The following is a 15,811-nucleotide window of genomic DNA, read 5'->3' as shown; positions in this document are numbered from 1 at the left end:
AGGTGTTGGAACATTTTAGGAAACGTGTCTTTCAGTCTAATTTTCCACTGCGTTATTAATGCTGAAACTTCAGTCCTCCCAGCATCAAGCTGACTCAGCTGTATGAGTACAGAAATTAGAAAGGTTATGGCTTAGGACGTAATGCATCATATTTGTTACTGCACTGCATCTTAGAGGAGGATAGGGGCTTTAAAACATCATATTTTCAAGTCATGGCAGAAACAGGATTGTGGCTTTTTGTTACTGAATAGACCAAGTGAATTTAATGTAAAAGTGCTGTAAATATTCCAACGGTTTTAAAGAATTGCAATTATGTTGAAAACCCAGATGTAGACTTTTTAAATCTCAAAATATAATTTTTAAGTTTTAGTTTTCATTAATAAAATGATTTTGAAAATCTGAACTGGAGTTGCATTTACTTTGAGACACCTTGTGGACTGTATTTAATTGCATTGCCAAGACTGATAACCTGAGAGACAGCAAACTCAAACCCATGGTATTGAGCCACATACAACAGTGACTTGTACAAAACTAGAGGGCCAATACACTGAATAAAACTTACAGAAAACCTTATTTTTCCTTGTGAATTGGAAATTTGGACTTCACCCAGTTTGCTCTTCTACTTAGTAATTTTTTCCAGCTGTCTGTCCTGATTCCTGGAAACTAATGGCGCTTAATGTAGCTAGACATTCCAGCCAGCAGTACATGCAAAGAGGCCCTGATGTATTTCAGTTTTCCCAAAAGAGTTGTTTTTAAATATATGGAAGGTTGGAACTTTAACAAAATTGATGTTAGAATCGAGACTCGTGATTGATACTCCATTTGTGGTTTCTACACAATGGTTTTAGTGGTAAGTGAACTACCCGGAGTGAAAGTGACCCAGAAAGATCTCCTGCGCATTGCTACTCCATACTGAGTCAACAATACAAACGAGGGAACAAACACAAAAGGCTGAAGAGTCAGAACAAGTCTGCAGCATTTGATAAGACATTTTGAAATTCTCAGTCAAGTCAAACAGGGTTGTGTTCTGGCACTTAAACTCTTTGGTAGAATCTTCTCTTTGCTGTTGTTAGATGCCTTCAGTTGATCAACAGGTGGTATCTATTCCAAAGCGACAGCTTCCGTGACTGAAATGCCAGAGCCTTTTCAGAATGTTACTCTATGTTGGTAATGCTGTATTTTATTCTGCGGAACACGTTCAGCACCAAATGGACAGATTACCTCATGGCGGTAAGGAGTCTGATTGCATCATCATCAAAGCAATTGTGCCTTTGTTATAGAACATAGAACAATACAGCACAGAACAGGCCCTTCAGCCCACGATGTTGTGCTGAACATTTATCCTAGATTAAGCACCTATCCATGTACCTATCCAATTGCCGCTTAAAGGTCACCAATGATTCTGACTCTGCCACCCCCACAGGCAGCGGATTCCATGCCTCCACCACTCTCTGGGTAAAGAACCTACCCCTGACATCCCCCCTATACCTTCCACCCTTCACCTTAAATTTATGTCCCCTTTGTAACACTCTGTACCAAGGGAAAAAGTCTCTGACTGTCTACTCTATCTATTCCCCTGATCATCTTATACACCTTTATCAAGTCACCCCTCATCCTTCGCCTTTCTAATGAGAAAAGCCCTCGCACTCTCAACCTTTTCTCATACGACCTATTCTCCATTCCAGGCAACATCCTGATAAATCTCCTCTGCACCCTCTCCAAAGCTTCCACATCTTTCCTAAAGTGAAGCGGCCAGAACTGCACACAGTACTCCAAATGTGGCCTTACCAAGGTTCTGTACAGCTGCAACATCACCTCACGACTCTTGAATTCAACCCCTTTGCTAATGAATGCTAATACACCATAGGCCTTCTTACAAACTCTATCCACCTGAGTGGCAACTTTCAAAGAGCTACAAACAGACCCCAAGATCCCTCTGCTCCTCCACCTTACTAAGAACCCTACCGTTAACCCTGTATCCCGCATACTTATTTGTCCTTCTAAAATGGACAACCTCACACTTGACAGGGTTGAATTCCATCTGCCACTCCTCAGCCCAGCTCTGCATCATATCTAAGTCCCTTTGCAGCCGATAACAGTCCTCCTCACTATCCACAACTCCACCAATCTTCGTATCGTCTGCGAATTTACTGATCCACCCTTTGACTCCCTCTTCCAAGTCTTTAATAAAAATTACAAACAGCGGAGGACCCAGAACTGATCCCTGCGGAACTCCACTTGTAACCGGGCTCCAGGCTGAATATTTACCATCTACCACCACTCTCTGACTTCGACCGATTAGCCAGTTCTCTATCCAACTGGCCAAATTTCCCACTATCCCATGCCTGACTTTCCGCATAAGCCTACCATGGGGAACCTTATCAAATGCCTTACTAAAATCCATGTTATGAAACTTATAATCTGGTAATAAAACTACAATCAGAGTTCAAGTTAACATAATGCTGCTATTTCATTTGGGATAAATAAGTACAAACACAAATGTCCATCTTTTCTTCGGTGAAGAAAATTTGGACTTTCTGTTCAGAGGGGATTCAATGTGATCCTGCTTATAATCAGAGTCATTCCATTGTCTCTTCACACAGAATAGGCATCAGGATAGTATAAGTAATGAACATCCTATGAGTAAACTACTACAAGTAGGAACTAAAAATACTTAATCTGGAACAAAATCATGAATACTCCAGTTGCAGCATTGAATGAATATTCAAATTGGATTTCACATCAGTTGGAAGAGTTCAAGTAGTAGGTGAAGTACATTGACACAGAATGAAGTCACTGAAACTATAATAATTATGCAGCTTGCCAAATAAAAATAAACTTCTTCTCCAACCAAAAAAGAACTGATGCATAACTCATGAGTGCTTCTGGCATTTGAATCTCTGAAGACTGTGATCTCAGAGTAATAAGATTGTAGGCGTTTAGATTTCTCCAGGAGGCTAGCCAACAAATATAACCATTCTCCAGCCAACCATATAATGAAGATTTTGACATATGGGAATCCAGACAACTGAAATATTGGCACTTTCATTATCTGGTACTATGAACAGGCTGATACTTGGATGGATTAATAGTGTGAAAATTGAGGTCTGTCCTTAAATGGCCTTGATTGACCAGAACTACAACTTACCTGGTTGAAACAAAACGCTTTTTTCCCTCCACTGTTGGATCAGTAGCATGAATAAATATACTGCAACTCTTTGATAAAACTTAGGTTTTAAGACAGCGATAGCTAGGTTCTTATTAGTAAAAGGGAGAAAGTTTACAGGAAGAAGATGGGAAAGTGGGGTTGAGAATGGTGGAACAGCTGATGGGCCAAATGGCCTAACTCTGCTTGGGTTTTTTTAATGTGGCACTTGCGCTAATTGCTCCACCATTTAATAGTATTAATGCAATCCTTGGCTGCAACTTCACTTTCTTGTCCATTTTCCAATATACTCTCTTCTTGAAGATCTTAGCATTAAGCACATTCAGTGATAGTGCACTCAGAACCCTCTCAGGTAGAGAATTCGAAAGGCCCCTAACCCTTTGAAGAAATTCATCCTTCTCTTAGTCCCAAATGATCAATACTTATCCTGTGCTTTTATTCTGGATTCCTCTGATTGGGGAAGTAGTTTCTCAGGGCCTACTCTAACTCAGCCATTCAGAATTGTATGCATCAATGAGATGGTCTCTCATTCTTCTGAACCCCAGAGAATACCTGCCCAATTAATTCAGGCTAGATGTGGTCTTTTGGTAAAATCACTTCCTATGGGCCACAATCTCCAATGGAAGGAATGTTCATGAGTACTACAACAGGCTAATAATCAGCCAGAAATCCATAAAGGCATCCTAATTGTTTACTGAACCCACAAGCTAACTTTGTGGTGTTTGGCCTCTGAACAGGTTCTGCGACTTTAAAAAGTCTGCGTCTCCATTTCTTTGGCCAAAGTGAATAACCTCTGACTTATACTCTATCTGGCTGTTTGTCCACTCACTTAACTAGTCTAGGTCTCTTTGCATTCTGACAGCTTAGATTCACACTTAGCTTCGTCTGAGCAGCACATCTAGATCCATTGTTCTGTCTGTGTCCAAACCATTTAACACACTGTAAAGCGGAGGCCCCAGCATTGAATCTTGCAGCACTACTTACGGTCAGAGCTTACCAATACTGACAGTGCCTTCTTTATCTCAATTTCTTGCTTCCTATCAGTTAACTAGTCTTCTATTTGTATTACCATTATTAATGTACTCCAACAATGAGCCCTTAGCTTGTATATTAACATTGTTTCACACCTTTCCCTTTATCCTTTTTAAAAAAACTTGAAAATGTTTGTCAAACACAACTTCCCTTTCATAACATGAAAATTCACATCAGGCCAGCCCATCATTGCAGCTCCCTTTTAGAATTCCAAGCAGCAGGCCCATCAGATCCTGTGTACTCATTTAATTTTAATCCCTGAACTTTCTCCAGTACCTTGTATCAGATGCTAATTAATCTAATTACCTCACTCTTCAGTACCAATGTTTATACCCTCTGTATCCTGGATCTACTACTATGAAGACAAGAAATATTTGTTTGAAGTCTTTGTGTTCATTCCCCATATTTTCTCCTGACTCTGCTTGCATTTGACTGATGTTTACTTCACTACTGTCTTTACATATTTGTAAAAGTGCTTCCAATCTGGTTTTATATTAATTTACTCTCAGTCACTACATAGCCTTATAGGTCACCGGAGTACACACAAGGGACCTCGATTTAACAATTCATCTGAGAGATGCCATTTCCAACAATAAAGCACTCCATCAGTACTGCATTGGAATTTCGGCGGGGACAAATTCTCAAATTCTGAAGTAAAGAAATCTCATCCAAAGGCAAGAATACTACAACAGAAGCTGACACACAAAGCCATTTGGCTTTGGAAAGAAAAAAGTTAATCAAATACATATTTAATGTTCAACATCTTGTTTCTGAAACCAATCCCCCCCCACTAAAAAACAACTTTAGATTTATGAAAATCCCAACTCTTATCGCCTGCTATTTGTTTATTCTTTACATAATCTGAACAAAACACTACATAGTTTATAATTGTACTAAACATAAATCTACATGCAGGATTAAACAGTAAAAAAGATACATATTTTGAGTTATAAGCCCATGGCTTTTATAATTATCAAAAGATAGATCAAATTCATAAAGCATTAGTACAGGTATGGTCACAATCTTCTAATGTTCACGATGAGTTGACAACACTATCAAAAAGTACTAGACAGATACATGGTACATCATGATTAGTGTTAAAGAGCTAGTGTCAATATGGGAGTGTGACAGCATGCCTGCCAGATACATACTGCACGTGTTGTACCAGGTTATCATTCAACATCGTGGAGGTCAAAACAGGAAGTGTTACCAGAAGGTTAAATTTGCTCATCATTAAACAAAGAGAGCTAAAAGTTAGACCATAGAAAATTACAGTGGGAACATTTCAAGTCTCTCAGAACACAAAATTCATTCCAGTTATCTACATGTTTGTTAAGAGAAAACAGAGGGTGAAGGACAAGTCAGAATTTTAAATTGTTCCTGTGCAGATCTTTTTTTGATCTATAAAGCAGATTCAGCAGCAACAGGACAAGGGCTTAGGAAAGTCAAAGAATGTGAGAGAGGAACCCCTTGCTTACCCTCTCCACTGAAAGACTGAATTGTGCCTCATTATATGACAGATCTGGGACAATTCCAAATTTATTGCGTTTACAACATAGGATGGTATTCATAGCACCAGCTTTGATGTGCAAATTGCTCAAAAGTCATGAATGAGACTTCACCATTTTAGTGGCAAGAAATCTTCAACCTCAGCAAAAGGTCTTTACAGGCCTGCAATTTAACAATGATTGGAGAGCGGATGAGACGGGGTAGGAGTTGGGCTGCAGGGATGGTTGCTAAATGTTCAGCCCACCCGATAAGTCCAAACTATTTGATGGCTAGGTTGGTTGTTGAAATGATTTTTAAAAAATAATGCTTGTCCCCTCCTCATTTTCCTCCTTTCTTCTAAGTGTTGATTCTTGCTGTTGTGCGATTCAAAGCACACCAGACACTTTCCAGAACCTCATTCAAGGAGCTATTACTCTTCATTTCTGAGTCAATGGACTGTGTGTCTTTGGCGGTTATCACAGCATTGAATAATTCCATACTCTCCTCACCCCGGCCACTGCAAACACCTTCATCAGCCAGATAATGAACATGAGCAGAAACCTGGCTTGTATTCCTTTCTCCCTGTTCTAAGAAAGCTAGTGATTGATTTCAACAAAAGCACTAAGTTCCCCTGCCAATTATACGAGGTCGTAACTTGAGAGGGAGGAAAAAACATCTGTCACGAACCAGCGGACAGGATTTTTCTGGAAAAATAATTAAGTCTAAAATAGAGAGGGATAAAAGTCCTGTTTTGAGTCACATCTTAAACTTAGGATCTTCCACAGTGGATAGTTAATGTAAACATGGGAAAATAGAAGGCAGTGGTGGGTTAGACAAAGAATGCCTGTTAAATTCATGGCTTCAGTTGTAATGGCTATCACCACCACTTGGATACTTTCCATTTTAGACATCCAGTGTCACAGTAGTTAGGTACAGCAAGGTTAAGCTCTCTACATGACTAACTATTCACTTTCTTCCAGCCTCAGAGCTGCATCCCCTACTACATTAGTGTGATGGTTGTCCAATTCCCACAACAGCCACACTCTCATTCTATGGAATACAATGATTGCCAGCTTACTGCTGCGGATATTGGATTCAGCCTGGCCAAGCTAATTTTAGATATGATCTTTTTATTCGCAGACAGAGGAGAAAACCACCCTATCTGTTCAGGCTGAATAGAAGCTCAGATCAGAATTGAAAGGCTAGGGTCTGAACCACTGCACAACCCAAGTCATTGTACACTGCGAGTTACATCAATATAACCCCTATGTTCATATGAATTGGGAACCACAGTAATTACAAAAATGTGTTTAAAATGATCACATGCATCAACTGTGCAATCGAGACTAATTTAATGGATGAGCAGTGTAGAAAGGGCACTTCATACACTGGGAGCAATAACTATCACAGCCGTTTCATTTGCAACGCAAATGCCTAACATAAGCCCTTTCACTTAGCTAGAACTGGACAGCTTGCAGAAAGATGCTGACCTCTCACAACCATATTGCAATACATGCTGAGTAATTGGAGCTGCACTTACATTAACATAGAACAAACATTTGTCAATTCAAAAATAAAATGATGATGCATTGCACGCAATGTAACACTGCACTGTGAGAAACAACCCATGGAAGTGGACTAGTGTTTTAAATTAATAGGAATGTTGAAAGTCTCCCTCTCTCCACATCTGGATCTGGTGTCCAGTTCAGCATCTTCACTGAGGTAATGGGACCAGCACATCCACATAGTTGACAGGGAAGAAACCTGATTGACCATGCAGCATTCCTTCATACCAGTTGTCATCGATCTGATTGGTCAATGTGATGGTGTCACCTTCCTTGAAGCCAAGTTCTCCTTCATTCTCTGGCTCAAAATCATATAGCGCCTTGCAGCATGGCTGGTCTAGATGTGCTACACACAAGACAAAACACAATTCATGAGTCGTTTTTTTTTACTTCTCGCTCCTTTTGACAACATTGCTTCTTGCTGAGATATAATTCCAAGATATCAGCTATCCTTTGGCCATTTAGGGCCACATGGGCAAACAGATTCATGGGGATCAGATAAATATTTGGTTATAGCATCACACTTAACAGTCAACTCAAATGATCTGCATTTCATCAATGGATAACACTTCGCTGTGAACACTGATTGGTGTTTCCCCCACAACCCCAGGGGCACTGAGGTAAATTTAAAGGCTCAGATGAGAAAGGTAACAGATCACACACTAAGATTTGAATTTGAAACCATCTAAAACACCTAGAGATTGAAAGAGTGACACGGATTCATTCTGCTCACTGCATTGATTTCCTAGTCTCAGCAGTGGGGAGTCAAGAGACTTCCCTGAACAGCAGTCTGGTAAAGGCAGAATCAAATCTCATGATCAGAGAAGGGAAATCATGAAACCAAGATCAAAGATGAAGAAGGGAAAAGCAGATACAAAAATGGGAAAGTAGAGGCTGCCTAACTTTGTCAAAAAGTTAAATTAAAACATGTAATGTCATGTAATGAAACATGCAACTTGGACAGGTGAAGTGGGTCAAGTATAAGGCCAGTCTAGCTTCCTCTGTAGCTTGATGCATCACAGCACTAAGAACACAGAATGAATGTGAGATGTTATTCAGGCATTTAAGTCTGACTTACATCCTCTTAGACTAAGTAGGAAGAAGCATACGTTAATTACTTCGAATCCTTTTTTTAACTTCATCTTTACCTCATCCTCATCAGATTTCATGAGTGTTTCATCATCTTTATCCTTGCTCTCCAATGTGCCCCTAATTTGCTCTGATATATCCTGAGTTCATATCCAATCTTGCACCATATCCTACTCATTTATCATACTTGTTTTTAAAACCTCTTGGCCTGGTTCCAGTTTGTCCAATCCTCATCCTTTTTATGTGTTTGTTAATCTTCATCAGCTGCCTGTCTCTGAAACTCCCACCTGGTCTGTCTGCACTTTGTATTTGCTCTTTAAGGCTCTCACCTTAAATATTCCTTCCTCATTTTTATCTGCATCTTGTATATACAACTTCAATCAGAAAGGCATAATTCTCTTCCTTAACTACCAACCTGGCTATACTGCCGTTTATTTTAAAAAGTATACAAATGTTTTCATTTAAGTTTTGGTGTCTTCTCCTTATTGTTTCTCTTGGGGCAATTTACTATAACTAAAGTTTCGGCATGAGTCACAGAAAGTACATGTGACAATTTCAGACTAAACACCTTGATCACCAACACATGTGGGTACAAGGTTTATCACAATTACTCCAGGTTAAAGTCCAGTGGTTAGCTTTACTTATTATTACAACACATTGGCACTGTTTTAAACAAATAACAGATCATTGTCCAACAATTGTAGTCATAATGCTAGAAATTTAGTTCCACTAGTGAAACAGCTGCCTGGCCTGCTGTTTTTTCCAGCGTCACATTTTTCAACTCTGGTCTCCAGCATCTGCAGTCCTCACTTTCTCCTCATTGATAGTGTGTAAGAAAGAGGCAATTATTGACATATTGTGCAGGGAAAGGCAAGTATTATATTCTTCTAACCATTAAGTTTTGATACACAGCCCAGGACTATACCCACCACCTGAATATCTTAAGACAAACATGGTATTAGCCAGATGATTGAATGAATAAATGAAATAAAAAATGAATGAAAGAACAAACAAAAAAAAGATTAATGGCGCATTAAGAGCAAGCAGAAAAAAAAGAGGTTCAACTCGGTGATCATATGCAAAGATACCCCAGGCACAGATTTAATAAGATTCCTGGTTTGTTTGAGTTCTGTAGTTTTGTGTAATTCTGAACATTGGCCGGAAGTTTGGAAACCTCTGGTGTACAGCAGAAAATACGATTGGGGCACAGCTGAGGGAGTTGATCATGGGCATACATTCAATACTTTCGCCGCAAAAACCCCCAAGAATTGTCCCACATTGACCTCAGTCACAGTGAGGTACAGTTCATCCTAAAACCAAATAACAGAAATAGACAAATAATTTAACCAGTGATTAATAACTTTTTTTTAAAAATCCTTTATATTACTGTTGAGTTTTTCATCATTGTTAAACATGCAACCATTAATCCTTATTAACTGGGACAGCTCCTTCAACAGAAAGACTGATGTCTTTTTATCCATCAGAATTAAAAATTGGGCATTAGCTACCCTACTCACAGGGGGATCCGCTGGCTGGCGTCCTATTAGGCTTGTCTGAACGGAAGGAGGCTGTTCAGGGGAAAGTTAGGTAAAAATTAAAAAAGAATTTCAATATAGTGTACAAATCTTTTCAATAATTAGTAAATCAAATACTACTGATGGGCAATAATTAACAAAACTTTCATCTTCAGTCATTTTCCTCTCTTTAATCTACCAAAAACCAGATGCCAATACCTTTCCACAGATGGACTGACAGGACTTCATAACTTTATAGGATGGTAATACCAATCACTGTATGTAACAGATTTTGTACTGTTCTTCAATCATCTCTTCCTCCATCTCCTACCTTAGCAAAACCATCCCTCTATGGTTTCACAAAATAGTGCTGAAATAAGGAGAAATTTCTTCACTTTGTATTCTCTACAACAGATGGTTCTTGTTGCTCAATCATTGAACATATATAAGGCTGGGCTATCTCTACATATCAAGGGCTACGAGAAGCTGACAGGAATGTGGCGGGGAAGCTCATGATCACCTATGATAGTATGGAATAGTGGAGGACGCTTGGCAGGTTGTATGTCTTCTCTTACTCCTGTCCGTTTCAGACCCTCATTACATACTGAACTCCCACCCTGATAGCTCTATTCCTGATGGTACCATAGTCATTGTATCAGCTTGATGGGCTGAATGATGTTGCATTCTTGTGTTCAAAATTGGAGTTAAAATGGACAGAATGAGAATGGTGCTTGTTTGTAGATTGTACTATACAATATTATTTCTCCTGACATCCACTTTTGTATGCTGAAGGGACATATTCTTTCTTTGAAATAAACTTAGATGTATGGCAAATTTGAAAAGCTATGCACTGTAGAAATTCTGGGGTGGAATGAAATTTATGTCAGAGCTAGTTTCTAACCAATCAACTCTAACCCATTTCCCTGTTCTTTCAACTGCTGATGTATTCACTCTTAAAGATGATCAACTGGGTTTCAACAGCTGGACATGGTAATGCATTCCATATTCTAATTCGCCTTTTGTAGGAAAATATTCTAAACCGTCCCTTTCTGTAATAAGGTTCATACCACCAATTCATCAATCAGTGAATATAAATTGCCTAAAAAAGGGTACACTGAGCAGTCTAAAGCTCAGGTCAGATAAAGCTAAACATGTAATTGAGTTGCATACCATAACAGATTTCCTCCACTGGAACATGGTTACAGATGTTTCACTGGGCGCAAAAACAGTTTGAGAGGACAAATATTGTACTAAATATTGACCTCAACATGATTTTCTTTTGCTACTGAGCAGAACATCTAGTGCATTGTGGAGACATGATAACACAGCGATAGACTGCAACTGTCTATGCAGAGGATGAAGAGAATGTAATGTTCACTTATGGCTAGCCATTAAAATATTTGATTTACTGTTGACAAGGCAGTATATGGTTGCAATATCATTATCATTTTGCTAATAGTGTGACAGAGAAATTCATATTATAGTTAGGAAAAAATACATAGTCTTTCAACTAGTTTGGGGACGGATGAATCAGATGCCATAGTTCTTACTGCAAGTACTGCTATCTCACAACAAAAGCTTTATATATGATGTTAACAGTAGATGTTAGTCTTAATATTTTGCTTTTCTTTGCTCATGCAATTGCTGACTCTGTCTGATGTATGGTTTTATTGGCGCCAGCAGTATTGCCAGCATTCCTGGCACCTTGCCAAGTGGAGATCCTTTACAGCGAGTGCTGGCAGGCAAAATGACAGTGAAAAACATCACAGCTGAGCTTGATACTGAACATCAGTAGATGACACCAAACTACTGTTGTCCAACACAACAGCCATGAGCCAATGGTAGGAAGTGGGAACCTTTTACCTTCCTAAGGCTAAATGTAGCACAACATTAAGTGAGTCCTCTGGTCTGTAAAAATGCATTTCAATAGCATTACTGTACTGAGACTCTCAAATGGGAACTAGAAATGTTGTATTGTTCTTCCTCAATATTGAGATAGTCACCCAGAGATATAACTGTCGAGTAGGTCAATAAATTGCAATATTCTGATGCTGTGGATCTTTGAGGTGTTTAAGAATAGTTTACGGACAGTGGAATTCCCTTAAGGAGGAATGTGGAATTGGGTCATTTAATCAGGCAGCAGAGGATGGTGGTGGGGGGGAGAGAGGGGGGGGGGGGCACATTCTCTGGTACAAAGGTTCATAAATAGCTTTCACACCTGAACATCAATTGAAGTTCTTTAATAGACAATTATTGCCCTCTTAAGGGTAACACACCCTCCACTGCTGATATTCAACCAGTGGCAAGCGAGGGCATAGCCATCCAGGAAGCTCAAAAAGTAAACTGGTGTGTTTCTCGTGGAGGTCAAGGTGTTCCTCAATCAAATGTATTCAGAACCTAATTGAGAAGTAGTGAGGAGGCCTGCTAAGATCCAACTCTTTCTTCTGAAATGCAGGGATTATGGTCTGAAATTATTGGTCCAGAAATATCAGGTGATGTTCATCAAGATTCCATTAAACTTCACTGGGAATGTGAAGTAAGGCCAGGCCAGAACTGTCAGTCACCAGACACCCATTCTGGTTTTTATTTTTGGTTTTCCTCTCATTTTCTGTTTTCGGTCAGCAACACACTTGATATAGGCAGACATTTTTATTCCTTTTCCTGTCCCATCATCATACCGTTTGATCCTGGAAAACTAACTCTTTCATTTTTAAATCTCTCCTGTTTTCCACCCTGTCATAGGCCTTCCTTTATCCCGTACAACCTATCCCTTCCTCAAAACTTAGCATATCTCTAACTTTTCTCAGTCTGATAAAACTTTGAAGACTGAAACAGTAACTCTTAGCAAATGTTGCCATAACCTAGTGAGTATTACCAACATTTTCTGTTCATCTCCTCACTACTTCTCAATTAGGTACTGAAGGCATTTGATTGAGGAACACCTCGACCTCCCCTAGAAACATACCAGTTTACGGTATGGGCTACCTGGATAGCTACTGCCTCGCCTGCCACTGGTTGAATATCAGCAGTGAAGGGTGTTACTCTTCTTGGATCTGTATCTCAATAGCTCTGTCAAAAAAACCTGTTTCCCTGGGCTGGGCTCTATGTGTGTGTATGCGCGTGTGAGCACACGTGCGTGTGTTGTAGGCGATGTCATACTTGGGTGGGGGATGGAATTTCACTTCTGTGCCTAATTATTAGATTAGATTAGATTACCTACAGTATGGAAACAGGCCCTTCGGCCCGACAAGTCTACACCAACCCTCCGAAGAGTAATCCACCCAGACCCATGCTGCTACCCTATATGTACCCCTGACTAACGTACCTAACACGGTGGGCAATTTAGCATGACCAATTCACCTGACCTGCACATCTTTGGATTGTGGGAGGAAACTAGAGCACCCGGAGAAAACCTACGCAGACACAGGGAGATTGCGCAAACTCCACACAGACAGTCACCCAAGGCTGGAATCGAACCCAGTCCCTGGCGCTGTGAGGCAGCAGTGCTAACCACTAAGCCACCATGCCACCATAAACTACATTTGAGAACATTACTTTGCAGCTTAGTTAAAGCTCAAACAATTACACAAATACGGTAAGTCGACAAAGAGAATCATTTCTGAAAATGGATGAATAGGTGGAACAATCATTTTGCTGCAGTTCAAGGCAGCAACTCACCACTACCTTCTCCAAGATGTTAGGGATCGGGAATAAATGTTATCATAGCCCATAAATGAATAAAAAATAAGTTAAACTACATCTAGACTCAACAGAAAAAGGACATCTTTTTGAAAAAGCAAAAGATTGATTGATGTTAAGAAGTTTTCTGGGGATGAGTTCACTTTCAACAGATACACATAAATAAAGAAACAGAAGTCACTTTTATATTGTGCTAATATTGCTAGCTGGTGACATGTTGGTGGTGTCCAAGCCAACTATAGCAAAGCATAAAGGCAGCGAAAATTCAGATGTATCTTCCCTGTTTATCATCAATCCCAAAGTTCATTTCACTTGCAAACTCTTTGGTCTTTGTGGTCAAAAATCAGAGTGGAGCTACCAATGTCTGGCTGGTAAGTTGAACTTCTGGCCAAATATGATCAAAAACAATCTATTTAGTAAATATTGGTTTCCAGTAAATGGAAATGAGGAGAAGATGCTTCACTGGTTGGAGTCATATCTGTTACACAGGAAGATAGTTGTGCTTGTTGGATGTCGATCATTTCAGCTACAGGACATTTCTATAGGAATTCCATAGGGCAGCATTCCAGGCCCAACCATCTACAGCTGCTTTATCAATAATGTTCCCTCCATCTGGGCGTCTTAAGTGGGAATGTTCGCCGATGATTGCACAATGTCCAACACTATTCATGACGACTCAGATACTGAAGCAGTCCATGTCCAAATGCAACAAGATGTGGACAATATGGGCTGACAAGTGACAAGTAACATTCACATCACACAAAAGCCAGGCAATGACCATCATCAGTAAGAGACAATGTAACCACTAAACTTTTACATTCAATGGTGTTACCATCACTGAACCTCCAGTAGCAACATCTTGGTTGGTACCAGAAACATAACTGGAAATAAATACAACTATATGAATAGCTCATTCAGTAAACCTTAGCTGATCTCATTTTGGTTAAGGATTGAGAGTCTACTTCACTTCTTGCTAAGTTTCTCACCTATTCTCACAATGGGACATGGTACCATAAACGATGGCTACACTTTAGCTCCTGACCAGCAGCTATCCTTCATGTTAAATCTAGATAGCAAATTTGACTTGACAGGCAGTTTGACGAAAGAGTGCATCACAGCTTAACCCAGTCGTAAAGGCATTATGCATCCGCATTTGCACTTTTCAGCAGGAAATCCCTGTTTAGCAATCAGCAGCAGTAATCCTGGCTGATCTTTCCTCTTCTTAGAACAGGGCTGTTGAACTTAATTTCAGCGCTTCAATTGTCACCTGGACAGAAATCTGATATCTCAGCGCTGACAAGGATCAGACAGACAGCTTCCTGGTTTTCTGGCTCACCTCCAGGCTGCATCAAAGGAAGCCATAATCCTCTAACTTGTCCCTCCTTGGTATAAACTCGGCTATTGCACAGTAAGTATGCGTGGATCCTCCACTTCCACAGCATGCTGTCTGCTCTACTGGCTCAAAGATGGCTCAAAGAAAGTAAATAATTCACAAAGAATGGGATGAGGTGACTTGGAAGAACTTATGATTTGGAGATGCCGGTGTTGGACTGGGGTGTACAAAGTTAAAAATCACACAACACCAGGTTATAGTCCAACAGGTTTAATTGGAAGCACATTAGCTTTCGAAGCGCCACTCCTTCATCAGGTGGTTGACCTGGTGTTGTGAGATTTTTAACTTTCGAAGTATTTATTAACTGAATTGATTGGCTAGTTAAAGTTATTGTTTTGGTTGGCAACTCATAATTCAATTATTACAATGAACAAAACAAATGTGCTTACCCTGTGACTTTGTTGACCCGCTATAGGAGAAACCTCCATTGGAATGGTCTGTATCTCCATATTCTGTATAAATGCTTCTTGGTTTGGGCTGATATTCACGTTTGGGGCGACCAGAGGCATCCCGTATCCTATTTGTAACAATTAATTGTATTAGATAAAGTCTTCATCATGTTTCATATTAAAAGTCATTTCAAAACACTGTTACCAATTTAATTCAATAATCCCACTGGTGGGGCTGGGAGGACAATTATGATTAGCTGAAGGCTTGTTTTAGATATACTTGGGCTGTGTAAAATCCCAGTATTCTTAAATTGTACCACTACCAGTTGCTTTGAGGCGATAGTGGGGAAGCTAAGGAAATTTTGATTAATAAAAAGTCCCCTTGAAACAGTTGGCTATCAAACAGATCAACAGGACAGTGAAACTGTATAAAGAAACTGAGCACAGTTTTTGAATACGAGTCACAGTTAAACAAC

General features: G+C 39.7%; 1 protein-coding gene across 1 annotated transcript in view; it reads right to left on the bottom strand.

Moving 5' to 3' along the window:
• Positions 1-5,025: 5,025 nt before the first annotated feature.
• The window catches only part of LOC132828956 (endophilin-A2-like), a 128,523-nt gene continuing 117,737 nt past the window's right edge, over positions 5,026-15,811 (bottom strand). Inside the window, exons 8-10 of the mRNA XM_060846181.1 lie at positions 15,336-15,463; positions 9,858-9,908; positions 5,026-7,597 (exon numbers count right to left, since the gene is read on the bottom strand). Coding sequence (XP_060702164.1) covers positions 7,401-7,597; positions 9,858-9,908; positions 15,336-15,463 — 376 coding nt within the window. The 3' untranslated portion in view covers positions 5,026-7,400. The remainder of the gene's footprint in view (positions 7,598-9,857; positions 9,909-15,335; positions 15,464-15,811) is intronic.

This window comes from Hemiscyllium ocellatum, chromosome 28, assembly GCF_020745735.1.
Source record: "Hemiscyllium ocellatum isolate sHemOce1 chromosome 28, sHemOce1.pat.X.cur, whole genome shotgun sequence".
NCBI classification, from domain to species: domain Eukaryota; kingdom Metazoa; phylum Chordata; class Chondrichthyes; order Orectolobiformes; family Hemiscylliidae; genus Hemiscyllium; species Hemiscyllium ocellatum.
Note: the sequence above shows the minus strand (reverse complement) of the source record. Positions and strands in the feature narration are given on the sequence as shown.